The 22445-nt window shown below is 53.6% G+C and overlaps 2 protein-coding genes across 2 annotated transcripts in view; both read left to right on the top strand.

Annotated features, from left to right (window-relative positions):
* The window catches only part of LOC128801717 (zinc finger protein 850-like), a 102916-nt gene that overhangs the window by 71925 nt on the left and 8546 nt on the right, over positions 1–22445 (top strand). The window contains exons 3-4 of the mRNA XM_053967765.1: positions 5185–5941; positions 12481–12489. Of these exons, the coding sequence (XP_053823740.1) occupies positions 5185–5941; positions 12481–12489 (766 nt within the window). The remainder of the gene's footprint in view (positions 1–5184; positions 5942–12480; positions 12490–22445) is intronic.
* Positions 20711–22445, top strand: part of LOC128801753 (zinc finger protein 239-like) — a 45846-nt gene continuing 44111 nt past the window's right edge. The window contains exon 1 of the mRNA XM_053967860.1: positions 20711–20963. The gene's annotated coding sequence lies outside the window, so the exon portion shown is untranslated. The remainder of the gene's footprint in view (positions 20964–22445) is intronic.

The following is a 22445-nucleotide window of genomic DNA, read 5'->3' as shown; positions in this document are numbered from 1 at the left end:
ACGTTCTCAATTTGCCTGTCGATGGCCTCCTTTAACCTGTCCACGAACTTGATAAAAGTTTCATCAGGGCCTTGAAGAACTGATGAAAAGTTTTGGAGGGGGGTGGTACCATCGGGGATTTTCAGCAGTGCCTCCTTCCCAGCGTCCCTTATGTCACTTAACAAATTCTCGGGGAGGAGGATTTGGTCCTCAGGTCTGCTAAATTCCCCCTCCCCTGCCAAAGCTTCAAGGCGCTCCTCGCCGTCTCCTAACACCTCCCTGAGATCATACTTTGTTAGGAGAGGCTTAATCAATTTTTTCCAATGTATCTCCCACAGAAGGAATTCTGTGGGGGACAGCAGGGCCTTCCCTATATAGCGAAGGTCATGTTGTACAAGGGAATGTCCCGAAAAGGTAAGGTCTAAAACATTTTTAAAGAAGGGAGAATTTCTCCCATAATCTTTTGCGGCTCTCCTCAACTCCTTCACTTCCACGTATGGTAACTGTTCCCACCTCGGCTCTTTTCCCCTCTTATGCACAATTGGTGCCGCAAATGGACCTAGATTCCTTGCGAGATCTAGGTCCCCATCCTTGATGGCCTCAGCCCGGATCCGGGCCCAGCCCTCCCCCGGCTTGGTTGTGGGCCGGGGGTTGTCACTGTCCTCATCCTCTTCCGAGGATGAGGCAGGACGGGCTAGGGCGCGGAGCCTCTCCCTTGCCGGTGGGTCCCGGTGCCGGGAGACCCTGCAGGCCAAGATGGCCTGCTTCCGGCTGGGCCTACTTTCGGTTCCGGCAGCGTGGGAACCGGGAGCGGCAGGAGAGGGGGCGTGGCCTGACCCACCCACCGGGGCGTGGCCTGACCCACCCACCGGGGCGTGGCCTTCCGGCAGGCCTGTCCCACCCACCAGGGGCCCACCCAGGGGCGTGGTCAAGGAGGCAGGATGGGAGGGTCCCGACGTCACCGAAATCGACGCGTGATGGGGGGCGGGACCCGACGCGGGGGCGGCAACCGACGGAGGGGGCGGAGCTGTTACAGTGGCGGGAACCCGAGGGGGTGAGGAGGAGGCGCCATTTTGTAAAATGTGGCGACCGGCCACGAGGCCGTCGCCATTTTGAGGTATTAAAACAGCACTGGAACAGCCATGACTACTGGGAATAGAACTGGGGTCAGGGACTCGTGGAACGGGGGAGTGGGTTGGGCTCGTGCTGGGGTGGCCAGTCCCAACACAAGGAGAGGACAGGGTGGCACGGGAGGCAGCAGGGAGACGGCAGCAACCCTGTGCCTCATTCTGGCAGTGAAATGAACAGGGCTAATGCCTTTATTAATGTCCAGCTCTTTATTAAAAAGATCAGCTGGGCAGGGGGCTCGACACAGAGCTCGCCCCCGTGGTCGTAGCTTTCCCAGCTGGCCGAAAGGAAGGAGGTGTGCAGAGCCTGTCGCTGAAGCCCAGAGCAGCAGCTGTCCCTTCTTCTTTCCTTGTGGCACACCGGTGGCCAGAGGGTGAGGAGGCGTGGCGTGCCTGTTGCTGAAGTCCAGAACAACAGCTGTCCCCGCTCCTTCCCTGGTGGCAGCACCAGGGCTCTCTCTCTGTCTTGCTGCTTCTCAGAGCCTAATATAGTCTGTTCCTTCTTAGGTGATGGCGACGGTTAAAAGCCAGTCAGGGGATGTGTTTCCCTCTTCCTCAGCTAGGGCATTTGTCTAGACTCCTCTACTGTGTTCAGTTTTTGATTTATATTCCTTTTTACCTCTTAAAAATACTCTCATGATCCTAAGGGGTTTTTATTTGCATGTTAGTCCCAGAATGGCAGCATCGAGTGGTGGGAGGCCAGTTATCCCCAGGTAGTTTAGAGAAAAGAAACAGAGTAATTAGCTAATTAGCATTATAATATCGGTACTTAGCTAGAGTTAGTAGTTTCTTTTAGTGTTGCTATGGGAACGAGGAAAGCCCTGCCCATGTCTCTGGGGAACTTGTGGAAACTGTTCATAACAGCAGAGATTTCACAAGAGACAGGATTCTGGCCGCAGACTGCCTTAAATGTACATCCCTTATCTCCAGCCTGCACTAGGTGGAGAATTACCAGGGGAAGGAATTGCCAAGATGAATTGCAAGGGAGACAATTGAATATCGGCCCTGGGTCTGGCTCTTCTTCTTGCCAAAGCCAAAGGCAAAAGCCGTACCCATGGCATCTTGGTTTCCAGCCCTGACTCCTTGCCAGGGGCTGTTTGGGTGGGCTCTCCCCTGCCCAGGAGGGCAATGCCTCTGCCAGGTGCTTGTGGCCGACCCCGTCCCCTGGGTGCTGGGGCCCCCTTGGGCCCTGGGGTTGATCCCTGAGGGGCTGTAGGAACTGTGCCATGGCCTTTGCCTTCAGCTTGGCCTTTTGCTCTTCCCTCCTTGCATTCAGCTGCTGTGCCTTTGTGCCCAAGTGCTCCAGGGCCTTCTTCTGCCACTCCTGCAGCCCCGCTCAGTGCCTGTGGGTGCTCATCCTCTGAGAGCTGCTGAGCTTTCTGCAAAATCTTTCCTTTCTCCAGCGACCCAAACAAATGATTAATAGAAAATCCTGATCCTTGCATGTACACTCTGCATTTCCCAGCTGGTCCTTTGTTTTCCTGCTTGTGCTCAGGGTCCCCTCCAGAGCCCGTATGGCAGAGCCGGTCCCTGTCCTGCCGCAGTGTCCAAACGCGGCCCCCCCGGCGGGCAGGGCTGGCAGCTCCCCGGGGCCGGGCAGCGGCCGGGGCGTCCCGCAGCCTCCTGGGGGCCGGGGTCCAGTGCCAGCCCTGCCCAGGGCTGGTGGGGTCAGGCAGCGCCCGGTGCTGAGCCCCGGCTGCCTCACAGCCCTGGCCCGGCCCCGCAGCTCCCCACAGGCCCCCAGCCCGTGCTCCCGGTCCCGCAGCTCTGCACCCGGTGCTGCCGCTGCCCACCGCAGAGAAACCCCCTGACATCCTGACCTCCTTCCTTTCCTGTCCTGGAAACCGGGGATGGAGAGGACCTGGATCAGCTGGCAAATTCTGAGCATAAAACAGTGCTGAAAAACATCTCAGTGCTCTGTGTTTTTCTCTTCCTCCTCTTTTCCATCATCCTTTTTCTTGCCACATTGATTCCTCCTGCTACTTCTTGCCTTCCCCATATTGCTGCACACTCCCCTTCACCCGATCCCTTCCCAGCACACCAACACCATCCATCCCCTGTTGTCCAAATCCCTTCTCCACTTCCCTTATTGCCCCCCTGGGTGTGCGTGTCCTTAATTACCTGTGGGGAAATGTGCAAACGACCTCAACATTTTCCCAGGGGACCCTTCAGAGACATGTTGTGCTCATCATCCCTTTGGCCAGGACCCCTCCCTGGCTTTCCCTTTTCTCCCCTAAATGGGTGCCCTGCCATGTTCACTCCCCGAAGATCCCAGTGCACTCATGGATAAGATTTTCAGTGCTCTCTCCCTGCTGCCTCTTCGCAGCCCACCCTGATGTGTCACTCGTCTGTCTCCTGGTCACTGCCGGGTCCCCAATCAATCCCCGATGCCGCCGCCAGCCAAGGGAGCCAATCATCCAAAGTGGGTGAGGCACCTTCAGCTGCACTCCCTGCCCGCCCGGCCGGACGGTGGAAGGAATTCCGGATGAGCCCCAGGGTGTGCGGAAAAATTGACATCAGCAGAGGTTTCTGTCCAGAAAGCAGACAGAGGAGCCTGTAAAAGTAATTTCATTCCTAAAAATGGGAGAGGCCATGGGACATTGCCCATGGGATCTCTCCCATTGTGGGAGGACACAGCCTCCTTTTCATGCTAATTCTCCTGGCCACATCTCCCTCTCCCTTTCCCCACTGGCTGAAATACTTGAGAGCTACAGACTTCCCAATCCACCTGCTACATACCCCCTTCATATGCACCCCACTATTGTATAGCAAACGATATTCATGGCTGTGTTAAGGCTTTGTTGTTCTTCTGCAAGTTCATGAGTTGAGCAGGACCTTGGCTGAGCAGCAGTCTGTGTCATCAATTGATAACATTTTCTGAAACCGATGGCTTCTCCTGTCACTTCCTTATGAACAGGTCCCTGGCCCCATCTCTGAGCAGATTGACAGCATCTGTTTGTAAAGACACTTTCCTCTTGTTCCTTTCATGGGGGTGCCCCGTTTGCGGGAGATCCCCCCTGGAGCAGGGTGTCCCCTCTTTGCTGCAGCCCCAGCCCTCAGGCAGAGCTCAGCCAATGAGAGCGCGCGGCGCTGATGACTCACCAGTAGCCAGGCAGACTCGCAGCTCCCAGCCTTCCCCACCTGGACCCCACCTGCGCCCCCCCCTCGGCCCCAGCGCCCCCCGCGAGGGGAATTTGGGGAGGTGGGAGTGGCTGCACTGGGGACCGAGTGCGGGCAGAGGCGGCCGAGAGCCCAGCGCTGCCCCAGCCCGACCTGCCCCAGCTCCATCCCTGCCCCTGCGCTGGGATGCTGTGGGTTTGGGGGGAAGAGGGAGCCGGCAGTGGGTGCTGGGCCTGGGGGCAGGAGGAGAAGGGAAGGAGAAGCAGGATTGAAAAACAAAATGGTCAAACGCTGCACGTGGCAGGACAAGGTGGGATTGTGCAGGAGAAGGAGGAATAGCAGGAGGAAGAGGAGTGGGAGGAAGAGCAGAGACACAAGAGGAGGAGGAGGAGAAACAGGAAGCAGCACAAGGTTCCACCCCTCCCTGTATCTGCAGCCTCCCCCCAGCCCCAGGAGCGCTGCTCCCCCCACATGCAGCAGGTGACAGGAGGGGGATCCACGATTTTCACGGGGTGAATCTTGGTGTTTCTGAGCTTGCTTGGGCTAAATGTTGGTGCTTTGGTTTTATGTGGCAGCTGAATCTTTATCTTTTGGAGGAGGTTTTTGCTGAGTTGTGATGTTTGGGGAGTTTTTGATCTGTGTCTTGAAGTTTGCAGGATTTCTGGCTTGAATCTTGGTGTTTTGGAGGTTCTTCCAGGCACAAGATTCCCATTGACTTCCTGAGATGAACTTGGGCAAGGAGGAACCTCCAGTCCAAGGTGCTCTCCTCTTGTTTTTTCCCCAAACCAGGATTTGTCGTTGCCAGGGCGTAGCTGGATGGAGGAGGAGGAGAAGCCCCAGAGATCCTGCCCGGGGAGTGGCTGCAAACCCAGCCCAGGGAGCTGCGGGGAGGAAAGAGCCCCCCTGAGCCAGGAAGGCGGCTGGAGATCCAGCCGGAGCTCGGAGCAGGTGGAGAAGGCTCATGGCAGGGAGAAGCCACACAAGTGCTTGGAATGTGGGCAGGGCTTCAGCTGGAGCTCCAAGCTGATCCGGCACCAGAGGATCCACACTGGGGAACGGCCCTATGAGTGTGGGGAGTGTGGGAAGGGCTTCAGAGACAGCTCCCACCTGATCGAGCACCAGGTGATCCACACTGGGGAACAGCCCTACGAGTGTGGGGAGTGTGGGAAGGGCTTCAGCCAGAGCTCCAGCCTAATCCGGCACCAGAGGATCCACACTGGGGAACGGCCCTACAAGTGTGGGGAGTGTGGGAAGAGCTTCAGAGATAGCTCCAACCTGATCCAGCACCAGAGGATCCACACTGGGGAACGGCCCTACAAGTGCGGGAGGTGTGGGAAGGCTTTCAGAGAGAGGTCCAGGCTGTTTGAGCACCAGGTCATCCACAGTGGGGAACGGCCCTTTGAGTGCTTGGAATGTGGGAAGAGCTTTGGGTGCTGCTCTGCCCTGAGAAAGCACCAGCACATCCACACTGGGGAGAGGCCCTACGAGTGTCCCCAGTGTGGGAAGAGGTTTCGGACCAGTTCCGATCTCCTCCTACACGGGCGGATTCACACAGATGAGAGGCCCTTCCGCTGCCCCGACTGGAGGAAGGGCTTCAAGCACAACTCCAGCCTCACCATCCACCGGCGCATCCACACTGGGGAGAGGCCCTACGGGTGTCCCCAATGTGGGAAGAGCTTCTCCAGGAGCTCTGACTTGACCCAACACCAACAGAGGCCCCACTAAGGGAAGCCCTGTGAATGCCCCGAGTACGGGAAGAGCTTCACGCCCTTCTGCAGCTCCATCCTCCATGGGAGGATCCACACTGGATGTTCCTCAGTACCCCCCGTTGTGCAGAGCCCTGGTGATCCGTGGTCCTGGTGATCCGCGTTGGGAAGACACCTGGATGAGTGCTCCACATCGTCCTGGCTCCCTGTGGGCACCTGGATGAACTCAGGGGCAGGAGCATCCATCGGGACACAGACCAAAAATGGGAATTCCTTGGGGAGAGTGGATTTGTTGACTTTCAACCCCAGAACATCTTTTGCATTCAGTCCTATCTGCTGGTGTCATCAAGGAATACTGAATGGCCTTGGAGGTCGTTTCCAATTTCAGGGATTCCATCATTTTGATTTCCTATTGCCCAAGGGTGTCTTCCACAGCCAAATGGTGAAAAAGTGGGGAAAAGAGCAAGATTTTGGAGACAGTGGGGTGGAAACTCCACCAAAAAATGTTCTTCCTTTCTAACCCAAGTACGTGGATCCTCAGCGGGCACAGACACGGAGATCCTTTTCTTTTGGCCTTGATTTGCTTTTCATTTCTCTTCATCCCTTCAAAATATCCAATGTTGAGGTAAAAATAAAGACATTGAACTAAGACATTGGTGTGGTCATGGTAGGACACAACATAGTGGGACGCAGACATGGAGAGTGACATGGGCATGCATGGACATGGAGGGGGATGGGGCCATTCATGGGGAAATGGGGGGACACAGGAATGGATGGAGACGTGGGGACAATGACAGCGATGGAAACACGGTGGGGTGTTGCATCCTGGGTTTGGGTTCAGATTAGGTGTTGTGATCTTTGTTAGTTTGCTGGTTCTGTGTACCCTCATGCATCCCCCATGTTTCCCCTCCCCACTGTGGTTAGCTCCAGGCTGCCTGCCATTGGAGCTTCCCCCTGTCACTCTTGTAACCACTCCCTGCCAACTCCTGAGGATTCCGTGCCCGTCACCCCATTCCCACGGTCCCACTCGCCCCAAAGCCCCGTGCCCGCCCCTGCCGTGTTCCGTTTGGTCGCTGTCTCCACGTCATCACCACGGCGTCTGTATTCATTGGGCGGGGAGGACTTTCCGTCCTCCCTGTCCCACCCCCTATATCATCCTGCTTCCCCCCCAGCCCCGATGCCAGATTCATCCACTCGAGGTTGGGAGCGGGCCGCCACTTCTCCATCACAGCTCTCGCGGCCAATAAAGCATCCAGCCGCCACGTGGACGGATTTGGACGAATTTCCTATCTCTTTGTTCTTCCCTCACGCCGTTGGCAACGCACAGCCAGCCCACCCTGGAGTGCGGCAGCAGAAGCACTCGGGAGTAGAGGAAAAGCACCGGCCCTGATGAGAAGCCGAGGCGCCGAAGCCGGGCGCTCGGGAGCCGACCGGAGCCAAGAAAAATAACGCACTGCCGCTAGTGGCGCCCAAGGTGGAGCCACGGCCAGCACGGAGCAGCCGGAGCAGGCAGAGAGTCACTGCGGAGCACCTGGGAGCCGCACAGAGAGAGCGCTGCCTCCGCGAAGCCGCGCTGCCGACCAGCGAGCGCCGTTGCCGAGACAAGCAAGCATGGTCTGCGCGAAAACCCACCGCCACTGCAGGGTCGTGGGGAGACAGCCATGGGTGAGAAGATGGTGGAGCATGGTTAATGACGTGTGGGGACACGGCCATGGCCGGTGCCATGGGGGGAACTGGCAGGGGATGTGGGGGATGCTGGGTTTGAGGGAGTTGAGGGTTCCTGGGAGGGACTTGGGCCTTGCTGAGGCCTTTGGGGAGCCCAGGCCGAGCGGCTCCGGCTGCACTGGGAGACCCTGGCGGAGGTTCTGGGGCAGCTGCTCAAGGACCCCTGACCTGGAGCCCCAGCGGGGCATTGGGCTCCTGGAAGGGGATGAATGTCCTTGTCCCCAGGAGAGAAATCCCAGCACCCCCAGGGTGTCAGGCAGCTGAGGGGCCACAGCAGGGCGGGGAAAGCCAGGCAGAGCTGTTGCATTCCTAAGCTACAGCCGAGAAGTCCCAAAAATTCAGGGATTCCTCCCAGGAAAAAGTAGCCAGGAGCTGCCTGAATTGAGGGAAAGGGGGGATGGCACCCCCAGACCGAGCAGGAGGGGCCTGGATCCCCGAAATCCAAGCATAGGTGTGTGGGGTGAGGTGGGAGAGACGATGGGGAAGTGGCAGAAGAGCAGGGGAAAAGAGGATTCAGAGAGAGCAGGAGAGGAATGGGAACCCCAGATTGAGTTGGGAGGGGTCTTTGGGTTGGGGGAGGGATGGGTGACAGGAGGGAAAGGTGGGGATTTGTTAGAAAATGGGCAGTTCCATGGGGATCCCATTGTGTCCCCATCGCTCGATCCCTGGAGTGATTCCCTGTGGCTCTGGGGGGGAATGGATCTGCCCTGGGCAGGTCCCCAAGCCCCCTGCCCATCCCTGGGGGGCTCATGGGGGGTTCCCTCCACCCAAACACTGGTGTGCTGCAGGCGTGGGGGAGAGGTGGGTGGGAAAGGGGGATCTGGGGTGGGCAGGGAGGAGGAGGAGGAGGGAGAGAGGTGGAGGTGGGTGGGGAAAAGGAGGAGCAGGAACAGGAGGAGGAAGAGGAGGAGCCACAGCAGAACCACAGGGTTTTCTCACCCGCCTGCTGAGGCTGCAGCTCCCCTGGCCCTGGCAGCATTGATCCCCCCCAGATCCCACAGGTGCATGGGGAGAGGGAGCTCGCCCCAAATCCATCGGGGGTTTCTGGGAGGGCTTTTTATGCAGGGGAGGGGATGTTTGGGTCTTGCATTGCCCCAAAGGTGAGATGCAGATGTCCCTTTGGAGAATTGTGGAGGGTTCCTGTGGCGATCTCTCTGTACCGGCTGGGGCAGTGGTAACAGTTTGGGGGACATTGGTTTTGGGGTTCCGATTGGCATCGGAGTGGGGAGAGCAGCAAGGGCCAATCCCGGAGCTGGGGGATCCCTGCAGCCTGGAGGGGTGGGGGAGGCTGGAGATGAGCAGGGTCTGGGCCTGTCCGACCCTGAACAGGGCAGTGACTTCTCGAGCTGGGCAGCAGGACCAAGGTGCTCACCCCTTGCTTTTCCCCCAAGCCAGGAATTGTCAATCCCAAACTTTGTCTGGATGGAGAAGGAGGAGGCTGTGAGTTAAAAGAAGATGGTGTGGAACACTTGAGGCAGGTGAGGAAGAATTGCTGCCCCTTTCCCCCTCTCCTCTGCTCCATCTCCCAGCCCAGCCTCGCCCCTGGCTGCAGGACAATGCCGCTGCCAACACCGTCCTGCCAGGGATGAATTGGTGGGATCTCCTTCCCCTTCCCTCTGGCATGGAGGCGAATCCCATCCTCTCCTTGTCCACCTTCCTTCCTCTTTTTCTTTCTTCTTTTTCTTTTTCTCTCTCTGTTCTCTTGGACCTCTCTCACTATCTTGTCCTGCCACCACTCCTTGGGCTCCACGTGAGGTCCCCCCAGTAAACCAGATATCCTAACACCGGGCTCTGGAGAATGCTCATCGCCGTCCGTCCTGACCGTCCTGGACCAGCGCTCGCTTTTATACACAAAAAAATTATATATATTTATATATTGCAAAATTTACATATTGCAAACAATTTATATATTGCAAAATTTATATATTGCAAAAAATTTATTGTCTTCATTTGAAAAGACAGGAGTCTGTGAAGGAAGGCAAGGGGCTCCCGTGAAATGGAAAAGGTAAACCCCCTCCCTCCAAATTACCACAATTTCAAAATAAAAAGGCTCTCAGGCAAAGATATGGGAATGGGAATAACAGTTCTTTACTAGGAAAAGAACTAAATTAAAAAAATGTAATTAGTACGAACAAAACTACTGATAGAGTCAGAAACCTGACACTCTGAGGAGTCAGGGTGTTGGTGATAGTCCAGTTAAATGGTGGCTGCTCCTCCTGCTCCTGGAGTGGCAGATGGAATGCTGCTGAAGCGATGATCCCATAGAAGGGTGTAGTTTTCTCTGAAGGTCTGGTGATAGAGTAGATGGGCCTGGTCTTCCTCTGGGAATCCAGTGAAGAGGCTGAGTTGCTGTCTCAAGAAATGCTGATTTTATGTAGGTAGGGATGCTTGGCTCCTCCCTCTGGGTGGAGCATCTTACAATGGGATGATGTAACTTTATCAGTCATGCAGTGAGCCATTCAATAGCCCATTAACAGAAGATATCTCCCCGGGGAAGACATTGTTCTTGGAAGAGATAAGAAAACTGCCCAGCTTAACAGAAGATACCTGCCCCACCTCTGACAGATGGCAAATAGAATATATGCTTATCTTACAAGACAGGACATTATCCACCCCTTATTCTATTTCCATCTGCATCAGAATGAAATTTTACACCCAGTTCTCACTTAAGACTAGGTTTCCCTGTGGTACACAACAGGTTTCCCCATCTGTATGCATTACCCACCAAGTGTAACCAGGTCCTTGAGCAAGAACAATCCTACAGATGGGTTTGACTTTGCCTGTGGTGGGATTAATCTAAACGGGTTTTCTTAAAATACCTTTCATATGTACCACAGGGACTTCATCTCCATCTACTGTGTGCAAGAGTTCTGACTGGGCAGGACCAGCTCGATTATTGGACCCTTGGGTGTTGACCATCCAGGTTGCTTTTGCCAGGTTCATTTCCCAGTTTCTAAATGTTCACCCACCAAGTGCCTTCAGGGTAGTCGTAAGGAGTCTGTTGCACTGTTCAACTTTGCTGGCAGCTGGAGCATGATAGGGAATATGATATATCCATTCGATGCCGTGTTCTCTGGCCCAAGTGTTGATAAGGCCGTTTTTGAAATGGGTGCAGTTGTCAGACTCAATTCTCTCAGATGTGCTATGTCTCCACAGGACTCGCTTTTCTAGGCCTAAGATGGTGTTCTGGGCAGTGATATGAGGCACAGGGTAGGTCTCCAGCCATCCAGTGGTGGCTTCTACCATGGTCAGCATGTAGCGCTTGCCTTGGCGTGTTTGAGGCAGTGTGATATAGTCAATCTGCCAGGCCTCCCTATACTTGTACTTGGACCACTGTCCACCATACCACAGGGGCTTCACCCGCTTGGCCTGTTTGATGGCAGCACACGTCTCACAGTCATGGACAACCAGGGAAATGCTGTCCATGGTTAGATCTACCCCTCGGTATCATGCCTACTTGTAGGTGGCATCTCTGCCCTGATGACCTGAGGCATTATGAGCCTATTGAGCCAGGAACAACTCCCTCTTATGGTGCTAATTTAAGTCTATCTTTGACACCTTTATTTTTGCTGCCTGATCTACCTGCTCATTGTTTCGGTGCTCCTCATTAGCCCGACTTTTGGGGACATGGGCATCTACATGATGGACTTTCACCGTTAGTTTCTCCACCCGAGAGGCAATGTTTTTCCATATATCAGCAGCTTAGATTGGTTTTCTTCTACGTTGCCAGTTGGCATTTCACCACCTGTCAGAACCCAAGGTGTCCCTCAGACACTCTTGGATGGTCCGGGTCCAGGGCAGAAGCCTCTGAGACCCTGGCAGGCAGCCGGAAACCCCTGTGATTTTGGATTTGACCCATGGAACAATTTACCAACTTTGCAGGAAGAACAAGAAATCACAAAAGTTTAGATATTATAATAGAAGTAATCACAAAGTAAAAGGTAGGATTTTTGAGTGCTGTAAAGGGGGGTTTTAGGCCTTGTACAGAGGGGTCTGAGTTTTATACATGGGGGTCAGAAGTTCTAAGATGGAGGAATTTGGGCATGCCCTGTCCTCCTTCTTTCTCCTTCCTATCCCCCATGTTCTTGGTGATGTTGGCACTCACAGATTGCTTTAGAGTAGAAAGTCACTGTTCAATATAGGTGTTAGGCATTGGAGAAAAACTATAAACATTTAATACATAATGTGTGATATAAAAGATGGCACCAGCCCCTTGGGCGGGGGAGACGGAGAGAGACACAGAGGGAGAAGGAGTCAGAGAGAATGCCAGGGAGTCTGTGTGCCTTGAGATAACATGCAGTAAACTGCCTTGAGACCAGACGACTGAAGACTACTGAGTCTTTCTTTGAAGGCACGGGTTGGAGGAGAGACTTTACCACCACCTGGGGTCACCCCAATCCGGGGGTGACTCCAGCATCCACCTTCCCAGCCAGCCTCACAGAGCATTGGCTATCATCCACAAATCGGTATAAAGGTAGAGCTTTGGCCACTTCTCCCTTTCAGCAATGTCCAGGGCCAGCTGAACGGCCTTGAGTTCAGTGAGTTGGCTCGATCCACCTTCTCCTTCGGTAGCTTGTGCAACTTGTCGTGTGGGGCTCCATACGGCTGCTTTCCACTTCTGGTTCATCCCTACGATGAGACAGGAACCGTCAGTGAAAAGAGCGTAGCGTGTTTCCTCTGCTGGCAGCTGGTTATATGGTGGAGCTTCTTCAGCCCTTGTCGCTTGTACCTGCTCCTCATCTTCAGTGAGACTAAAGTTTTTACTTTCCGGCCAGTTCGTAATGATCTCTAAAATCTCAGGGCAATTCAGGTTTCCAATACAGGCACCCTGGGTGATGAGGGTAATCTATTTGCTCTATGTGGCATCAGTGGCATGGTGGGTAGTAGGAACCTTTCCTTTGAACATCCGCCTCAGCACTGGGAGTCGGGGTGCCAGGAGGAGTTGTGCTTCCGTGCCAATCACCTCCGAGGTGGCTTGAACTCTTTCGTAGGCGGCCAAGATTTCCTTTTCTGTGGGGGTGTAGTTGGCTTTGGACCTTCTGTAACTTCGGTTCTAGAATCTCAATGGTCGGCCCCGAGTCTCACCAGGCACCTTCTGCCAAAGGCTCCAGGACAAAGCATTGTTCCCAGCTGCAGAGTAGAGCACATTCTTGACTTCTGGTCCCGTCCTGACTGGGCCAAGGGCTACAGCATGAGCGATCTCCTGCTTGATCTGGGTGAAGGCTTGTTGCTGCTCAGGGCTCCAGTGGAAATCGTTTTTCTTGCGGGTAACCAGGTACAGAGGGCTCACAATCTGGCTATACTCGGGAATGTGCATTCACCAAAAACCTATGGCACCTAGGAAAGCTTGTGTTTCCTTTTTGCTGGTTGGTGGAGACATTGCTGTGATCTTGTTGATGACTTCAGTGGGAATCTGGTGCCATCCATCTTGCCATTTCACTCTTAGGAACTGGATTTCTCGGGCAGGTCCCTTGACTTTGCTCTTCTTGATGGCAAAGCCAGCTTCTAGCAGTATCTGGATGATCTTCTCACCTCTTTCAAACACTTCTGCCGCTGTGCTCCCCCACACAATGATATCATCGATGTATTGTAGGTGTTCTGGAGCCTCACCTTTTTTCTAGTGCAGTCTGGATCAGTCCATGGCAGATGGTGGGGCTGTGTTTCCACCCTTGGTGCAGTCGGTTTTAGGTGTACCTCTAGGTGAAAGTAAACTGAGGCCTGCATTCTGCTGCCAGAGGAATGGAGAAAAATGCATTAGCAGTGTCAATAGTGGCATACCACTTGGCTGTCTTGGACTCCAGCTCGTACTGGAGTTCCAGTATATCCAGTACAGCAGCGCTCAGTGGTGGAGTCACTTTATTTAAGCCACGATAATCTACAGTCAGTCTCCATTCTCTGTCAGATTTGTACACAGGCCAGATGGGGCTGTTGAAGGGTGAGTGGGTTTTGTTGACCACCCTTTAGCTCTCCAGCTCACGAATCATTCTGTGGATGGGGATTACAGCATCTCGATCCGTCCGATACTGCAACACCACTCCTTGTATGATGTCATTAGCAATTAGAGTGCATCTTAACCCTTCAAAAACTGGTGGAGCAGACCCAAAAAGATGGTTAAAAGGTTGGGAGAAATTTTCCCCCGGTGTCATTTCCTCACAGTAGGTACCATTATTAAAGTAACCCCAAAAACATACAGTTAGTGTGTGATAGCTCTGAATCCATGTACTTGCCTTGCAGAGGAAGTTAAAGCTCCATGAATTCCTCACCTTATTAAACCATAAGCCAAACTGGATAACAGCCACAGCAGCCTTAGTTATAGGACCCATGTCTAGATAAGGGCCTACAAATGGGAGAAATATAGCCATGACCACGTGCCACCCAAACCAGGGTAAACTAGACCACATGGTGACACGTAAAGATGTTTCTATATCAGCAAATACAAAAAAATTAGATTACTTAAGAACTGTTAATCCTTTTTTCCTCTCAATGCCCTCGAGTACCACAATGGGCGCCAAAATCTGTCTTCATTTGAAAAGACGAGTTTGTGAAGGAAGGGAAAGGCCTCCCGTGAAATGGAAAAAGTAAACCCCCTCCCTCCAAATTACCACAATTTCAAAATAAAAAGGCTCTCAGGCAAAGATATGGGAATGGGAATAACAGCTCTTTATTAGGAAAAAAACTAAATTTAAAACAATTGTAATTAGTATAAAGAAAACTACTCAGAGTCAGAAACCTGACATCCTGAGGAGTCAGGGTGTTGGGGATAGTCCAGTTAAATGGTGGCTGCTCTTCTTGCTCCTGGAGAGGCAGATGAAATGCTGCTGAAGCGATGATCCCATAGAAGGGTGTAGTTTTCTCTGAAGGTCTGGTGATAGAGTAGATGGGCCTGGTCTTCCTCTGGGAATCCAGTGAAGAGGCTGAGTTGCTGTCTCAAGAAATGCTGATTTTATGTAGGTAGGGATGCTTGGCTCCTCCCTCTGGGTGGAGCATCTTACAATGGGATGATGAAACTTTATCAGTCATGCAGTGAGCCATTCAATGGCACATTAACAGAAGATATCTCCCCGGGGAAGACATAGTTCTTGGAAGAGATAAGAAAATTGCCCGACTTAACAGAAGATACCTGCCCCACCTCGGACAGATGGCAAATAGAATATATGCTTATCTTACAAGCCAGGATATCTATCTTGTAGTATTTGATACCCCATTTGTTGCTTTGCATTATCCCCCTCCCCTGTTCTCCCTGATAGTTTTATAGAATGTTAGTCCTGCCCTAGATTCCTCCCCTGCCATGCCCTCATTGGTTGGTTGCCCTATACCACTCCCCCTATAAAAACCTCTGCAGACCCCCTAACTTTTGTCTTGGGGTCCCAGGTCGTGGACCTAATAAATCCATCCAGTTTTACCCCAAGTCCCGTGTCGTCATTATCTGTTCCTGCGCCAGACCAAGCGATAACTGGGAATAGCAGAGCTCTCGGGGGGAAGGTCGCGCCCCTGCTGTCGCTGCCCAGCACGCCGCGACAGCGCACTGTGACATGCCAGTATTACAGTGTGCATCGAAATGAAGTGTTGACTTTTAAGTGGTAGCTTCCACAGACTTTTTAGAACACATATCTGATCGAAAGGATCATTGTCAGGAATTTATATGCCACTATCACTCAGCTGAACTGACAGTGTGATCCTTGCCTCCAGACTAACCCCAAGAATACCCCCAGACAAAACTTGGTCAGATTGGGAGAGGCCAAGGACCCGGACAACTGTGGTAAATTGGCTTTTCAAAACCCCCATGCAAAGGGGGGTGTCAGTATTTATGAGTATTGACAAATACACTTTCAGGATGGCCAGAAGCATTCCCCACCAGAACTGTCAAGGTGACCAGAGTAAATAATACCGCTTTCAGAGTTCCAATCACAATATTCCCAGACAGAGGATCACATTTTATTTCCAGAATAGTGCAAGAGACCTATATGGTGACTTTAAGTAGACAGGTCAAAGAAAATGAAAAGACATGGGGCTGGAACTCCAAGCAGCGAGCTACATAACATACAGCCTGGGAATTAAGTATACGTTAAGTCTCTTACAGAAAAGACTTTGGAACCACAGTGGGAAGGACCATTCCAGATGCTTCTCACCACCCCCACCACTATCAAGATTAAGTAGCAGAATGCCTGGATCCACCACACTCAAATGAAGCAGGCCCCAGAAGCCCCTTGGAAATTGACACCAAGAGACAATGAACTGAGACTGAAACTTATTTGGGCAAAACGAGTGTATTGTGGGGGGTAGTTTGTAATTTTATTTATGGAACTGCTTTGTGTATAATTGTAACTGAAGTCCTAGAATGCCTCTATCAAAAAAAAAATACTGAATGGCCTTGGTCCCAGGTTCTAATCAGTACCCTGGATCTATGAGAAAGCTGGCCACTGCAGCAGGTGGACTGGCAAACTTAGAACAAGCCCTACAGTTATCCCTAAAAGGCCAGAGTCCAAGATCACAAGTTCATAGTAGGAGCGCCTGGTATGGTTCAAGATAACGTGTCTTTAGCTTTCAGTTTTATACAAGCACAGTTTTGGATGCAGGCAACAGCAGCTTTGATCATACGGGAGAGGGCGAAAGCAATTTTCCAGCTGAAATTCGAAGGATTGTCTGGGATAATGCCATTGATTCTGAATCCTGATGGACTAGGGTAAATTTTCAGATTATATAATGAAATCTCAGAAGCATCTGTGACCTATGATCCTGCTTCTAATGTGGCCACTGCCTTTGTACTTACTGTAAGTAATGCCACTGTTTATGTTATCCACTCCATCATCGCCCTAGGATTAAATCATGAAAAATGGTGCTCTATCCCCCAGAACATAGGGTGTGGGCACAAAAGGTGAATGAAAAGTGGCAAACAGTAAACTTAGAATGTTGTGCTACTGGGGAACAACAAGGATGCATTTGTGAAAGCAATACTATTAATGCTGAAGATGTGTGTCTTGACGCTGAACAAAGTATCTGCCACTTTGAGATTCATCCTGTCACTGATCAGAAAACTGGGCTTGTATATCCTAGTAAAGATTGTGCACGCCTGGGAACTCCTTGTGCTATTGCAAATGTGCCTAGTAGGTCAAATGTACATAGTAAAGCATTAAGGGACACTTATTAACATAAGGATTTGCATTAAGTGAAAGAATTTACTTCTCATCTTATGGAAAGGGGGGAATGAGACAGGGTGAAAATTTAACAGGGTCGAAATCCATTTGGATTTAGATGAAATGTGCTGCTCTGAGCTTGCTAACATAAGTAAAACATGCTGTTTAGTCTGGTAACTGCAGCACTAGCAAAACTGCTCCAGCAGAGGAGAAAGCATGCAAATTTCCAAGCTAAAGAGATAAGAGATAAGAAAGACTCCTGGGAGCTTGAAACAGACAGCGCAGAGTGACCCAGGAGTTCTTTCTGTACTTTCTGACAAAAAACTAGGTACAAGTGTAACTAGCTGTGAGTGTAACGTGAAATCAGCAGAATGAATACATGAACCCATTGTGAAATTCTATGAATATGTAAATTAGTAAGGGGTAATAAACAAGGATCGGGAGTCCTCAGGAGCACGCATGTCCTTTGAAAGGAAACAGTCCCTACGTGCGCCCAGCGCTGTAATTAACATACCGTCCCTACACATCTTTATTAGAATTGTGGGTTCTTGATTTTTTACCGCTATTCAGTGGGGACCTTGATCTTTCAACTCCAGGATGCCCTGCACTACTACCGTGTCCCCTCCCTGGGCCACCGCCCTGACCCCTCCCTGGGCTGGACCCTGGCCAACCTCGGGGACACCCCAGGGACCACCTGGGCCTGTGTGAGAGCCCTGGACAGTGCCTGGCAGCGTGTGCTGGACAGGCTTGTGGACAGCTGGGCCTGGGTGGCCAAGGAGACCACCAAGCTTCGTGACACCTGCAGGGATGCGGCCACCAGGAGGGAAGAGCCGGCGGATGCGGCCATCAGGAGGGAGCAGTGGCTGGAGCTGTACCTGGGGCTGCTGGGGGACTTGGTGACCACATGTGACGAAGCCACCGCGATTCCCCGGAAGCTGCTGCGCCACCTTGGGGACATCGAGTTAGCCCTGGAGGGGACAACGCAGGTGTCCCCTGATTTCCGTTCAGCCTTGGTGGTCACGGTGGCCGAGGCCGAGCAGCTGTGGGAGCCCAGTGCCCACCGGGCCAAGCGTCACGTCCTGGGGACACTTAGGGACATCAACACCCTCTTCTTCTGTCCCTCTCCTGGCCACGGTGGCCACGCGGTGGCTGAGCAGAGCGAAAGAGCCACCGAGGACATCTCGAGGCTGCTGTGGACAGAGCAACATCACCACTGGGCCACCATGGGGCCGGGGTCACCTCTGCAGAGACTCGGGGACATTCTGAGGACACTTTGGGAGCACCTGGGGACACTTTGGGAAGGCGTGTGGTGACGCTGGTGGGGGCAGGGGGGTGAATGAGCCTCCCCTCAGTGCCTTGCAGGAGACCCGGCTGTGATTGGGGGACTGGGGGGGTCCCCAGGCAGCCCCCGCTGCTGAGCACTGACCCTGCCCCAGGGTCACCACATTCAGTGTCCCCGACCCCACCTCAAGCATTGAGGGGGTCGTGTGTCTCCCCAGCCCTGCTGTTACTCTGTCCCTGCCCGCCTGCTCCCAGTCTTCCCAGTAAAGCTTCCCAGTTAAACCCAGTCCAGGTTATGGGGGGCAGTGGGGAGGGACTTGGGGGGACCCCATGGCGGGGCCGGGACTGGGCACGGAGGGTGGGGTCCAGGTGGGGAACACTGCCTGCTGCGGGTCTGCCCGGCAACTGGTGAGTCATCAGCCCCGCTCTCTCGGATTGGCTGGCTCTTGTCCATCGCATTCTCTCATTGGCTGAGGAGAGGCCCGGGACTGCAGACAAGCAACGGGAGAGATCCCGCCCCGAGCACCGGCACGGGGACAACAGACCCAGCCCGGGCACACGGAGGGGATTTATCACCAACCAAACCACAGCAGCACAAGGAGAAGGGAAAGAACTCCCTCCAACACCTTCCCCCCACCCAACGGGGATCTCCCACAACAGGGGTTATCCACGATGGAGAGACGGGGACAGCCGAGCTCAGATCAGAAGCCAATTTTATTGAGCGTACCAGGTGTTTATACAGGGTTTTACTTGTGTGGTGCTTATAGGGCTCGATGTTTGCTAACAATTTCCCATTGGTTACACATTCTTCATGACATCCCGTCACCTGGGAACATTATCTTATCACAGAGTCTCACAACAGGATGCTTGGTCACTTCTTGCCCAGGGAGACTTAAACTGTGTCTGTGTCTCCCACAGTTTCTGCTCAGTCAGGCCTCAGATATCGGGCCCCTTTACCGGCTCCATTGTTTTACTCTCTGTTTTATTCCCCATATGGGGGCACCAGGGCTCTGCCCAACGGGGATCCCTGGGGATCATCCAGCCCGGAGCCTCCCATGGGGGATGGAGCTGAAGCAGCGCACGAAGCTCTTCCCTCACTCTCCTCCCTCACTCGTGGCATTCACAGGGCTTCCCTTAGTGATGCCTCCACTGCAAACCCAGCCCGGGGAGCTGTGAGGAGCTAAAACCCTCCCTGTGCCGGGAAGGGTGTGGGGAAGGTGAGAAGAGCTTCAGGCAGAGCTCAGCCTATTCCTGGCGCCTCCAAAGACGGCGGTGCTGGATGCACAGATCCGTGGGGATGCAGAGATTCCCCTGCAGATCCATGGGGATGCAGAGATCCCCCTGCAGATCCATGGGTGTAATATATGATTTAAAATAAATTCGTGCTCAGGACTAAAAAAAATACAGTGTCTTTATAAAAGGAATCAAGTGAAAGAACAATATACACAAGATGAATTCCTGTCTCAAAGGATGGTTATTCTGAAGGATTATTCCGTCTAGAAGATAAGCATTGAACCCTTAAGATGAATATTCCTCACCAGAACAAGATATTCGAGAGGATTACCATCTAGCGGGATTTCAGCAATCAGAGTATTCCAGGGAAAACCTCTGCACAAGAAAAGAACATGCATTAATATGTAGAAAGGGGCAAGACTGAGGAGAGGGAACAGGAAGACCCCCAGGAATCCTGCTAGGTCTGAAAACAACACAAAAAACCCCTGCGGAATCAGCACCTTGTGACCTGCCAGGGGCACGGAGCTGCAGAGCCTGAACCCAGCTCCGATCGCCTGGCTCGGCGCTGTTTTGATTGTGGCTTTTCCAATTTTTACTTGGATTTGATTTAATAAATTGCTCTAATTATGAAATTGGCTGATTCATTTATAACAATGGGGCTGCAGAGATCCCCCTGCAGATGCGTGGGGATGCAGAGATCCCCCTGCAGCCCCTGGAGGAGCCAGGCTGGAGCACGGGGATGCCTGAGAGGAGGCTGTGAGCCCGTGGGCAGAGGGGCCCCCGCTGGAGCAGCCTGTCCTGGAAGGACTGAGCCCGTGGCACAGTGACCCACGCTGCAGCACTTGGAGGGGGGCTGTGCCCCAGGGGATGGACTCCGCTCGGAGAAGTTCCTGGACAAGTCTCCGGTGGGAGAGAGCGCAGGGTGCAGCAGGGGAACGACTCCTGTCCCTGAGCAGAGGGAGAAGGCACGGGGGATGAACTGAGCATGGCCCCATTCCCTGTCTCCTGCCCTGCCGGGGGAGGAGGTGCAGCTGGAAGGAGGGAGGCCTGGGGGAAAGCTGCATCCAAGGCTCTTCCTTGACTTCTCATTCTCCTGCTCGGAGCTTTTGGAGTTTTCTGCCCGAAATCTCTGCCCTGCCCCACTCACCCCCAGGGCTTTGGGCGGTTTTCCCTTTTTGGGGGAAATCCAAGCGCTGCACTGATGCTGCTAATTAGGCGCAGGAGAAGTGGGGCTCGTGGGCTTGCCGCAGAGGCGGAGGCAGCGAAGGCGCAGGGCCGGGAAAGCCGTGTCGGGAGGTGCGGAGAAGTTTGTTTGTGTTTGCGCTGGATGCCGGCCCGGGCCCGGGCCCGTTCCAGGGCTGTTCCTCAGCTGCGGCTTTGCCCTCGCACAACCCGGGGGGCCCTGAGAGCGCGGGGCGAGGCGGTGCCGTGTGCAGAGCCCGCCCCTCGCTGCGATTGGCCGGCTGTGCCGTCAGTCGTGGTTGTGGCGCGCTGATTGGTGAGAGCGGGGCGAAGCACGGCCCCGCTGGCGGCCTGAGGGCGGCCCTGGCTGGGCAGCGGCGCCATTGGCGGAGCGTCTGTGCGGGCCCGGGAGCGGCGGCAGCGGCCGGAGGCCGGGGAGGCGGCATTGGCGGAGCTGGGAGGCGGCCCCGGCGCAGGTGGGAGCCGCGCTGGGTTCTGCGGGGGCTCGGGGCTCGCTGCGGGCGGAGGGGGCGGCAGGGGGCTGCGGCGGCTTGCTTGTGCCGTGTCCGGCCCGTGGTGGCCCTGGGCCGAGGGCGCTGCGGGAGCGGCTGCCCGCGCTCTCCTTCCCGCCGCTGCCTGGGCAGGAGCCGCTGCCGGAGCAGCGCTGCCTCGTCCCGCTTGCTGTGGCTAGGACAGAGGTGGCTGCCCCGTCGCCGGGAGCGTGCGGGGAAATTCACGTCGCCGGAGGCTTCTGTGCCCAGAGGAGACCGAGGAGTCCTGTCAAAGTGACTTTATTGCTGGGCAGAGGGAGAGGCCGTGGGGCATTTGCCATGCGCTCTCTGCCCTTGTTGTAGTACGCAGCCTCCTTTTTATGCTCATTTTCCCGGCCGCATCTCCCTCTGCCTTTGCCCGCTGTCTGAGGGACTCGGGAGGTTCCGACTTGCCGATGCGCCTGCTGCCTGTCCTCGTTAATGTGCACCCTCCTTGTGTATAACAGCCGATATTCGTGGCTCTGTGAAGTCCTTGTTCTTCTGGAAGTTGAGGAATTTAGCGGGACTTTGAGCAGCAGTCTGGGTCAATTTGTAACATTTATTGGAGCTGATGGTTTCTCCCGTTACTTCTTTATCTACAAGTCCCCGGCCCTGTCTCCAGGCAGATTCACTCATTGACTCGGTTTTGTTTTTCCCGGGTCCTCTTTGGTTGTAGGGTTTGTTCTGGTGGCCGCTCATCTTTTTCCCCATTTTTGGGCGCTCCCTCCAGCCGGGGCTGCATCAATTGACCGCTTTTTTCTGATTACATCATCAAATACTTGAATTTCGACTGATTTCCCTGAACTTGTTAGAGCAAAAACCCGAGTGCTCTGATGCTCCCTGTATAGCATAGACAGTGACAGCACATGTTGGAGTGGGCAGAGGGATGATCCCCCCGTATTTTAGTGAAGTTTTGACAACATTCTCCATTTGCTGTTTTCCTTTGCAGCTTCACCCATTTCTGTTGCAGAGTCAGAGATCCTGACCATGGGCTCTGCCTTCAGCTGTGCCAATTGCATCTGTGCAAGCAGGCAGAGCTTGGGTTGAGGGGCAGAGGGAATCAGCCCAATTCCTGCCCCAGGCAAGAAGAGCCGGGTACATTGTCCCCACTTTGCCCCAGCAGTGTTAATTTGCATTTCTAAAGCTCCTCTGCTGGCTGCCTGGAATGCAGCTTCTCTCCCATAGCAGCCTTCAGCAGCCTCACATGTGGCCCCCCCACAACCTGCTGCTTTTTTTGTTTTTTCTTTCAAATCATCTTAATGAAAAACGCCAATCACTTGTTTTTTTAAAAATTTTAAAGTGTAATAATAATAGAATGGTTATAAAAATAGTAATACAATCAGAGTAATAAAAATTTAAAGTTAGGACTATTACAAGACTATAAAAAGCAAAGTGTTACAGACGTCTGGATGCTCTCGGGCACTTAAG

The sequence above is a fragment of the Vidua chalybeata genome, chromosome 31, assembly GCF_026979565.1.
Source record: "Vidua chalybeata isolate OUT-0048 chromosome 31, bVidCha1 merged haplotype, whole genome shotgun sequence".
In the NCBI taxonomy this organism is placed as follows: domain Eukaryota; kingdom Metazoa; phylum Chordata; class Aves; order Passeriformes; family Viduidae; genus Vidua; species Vidua chalybeata.
This window is presented reverse-complemented; position numbering and strand designations above follow the sequence as displayed.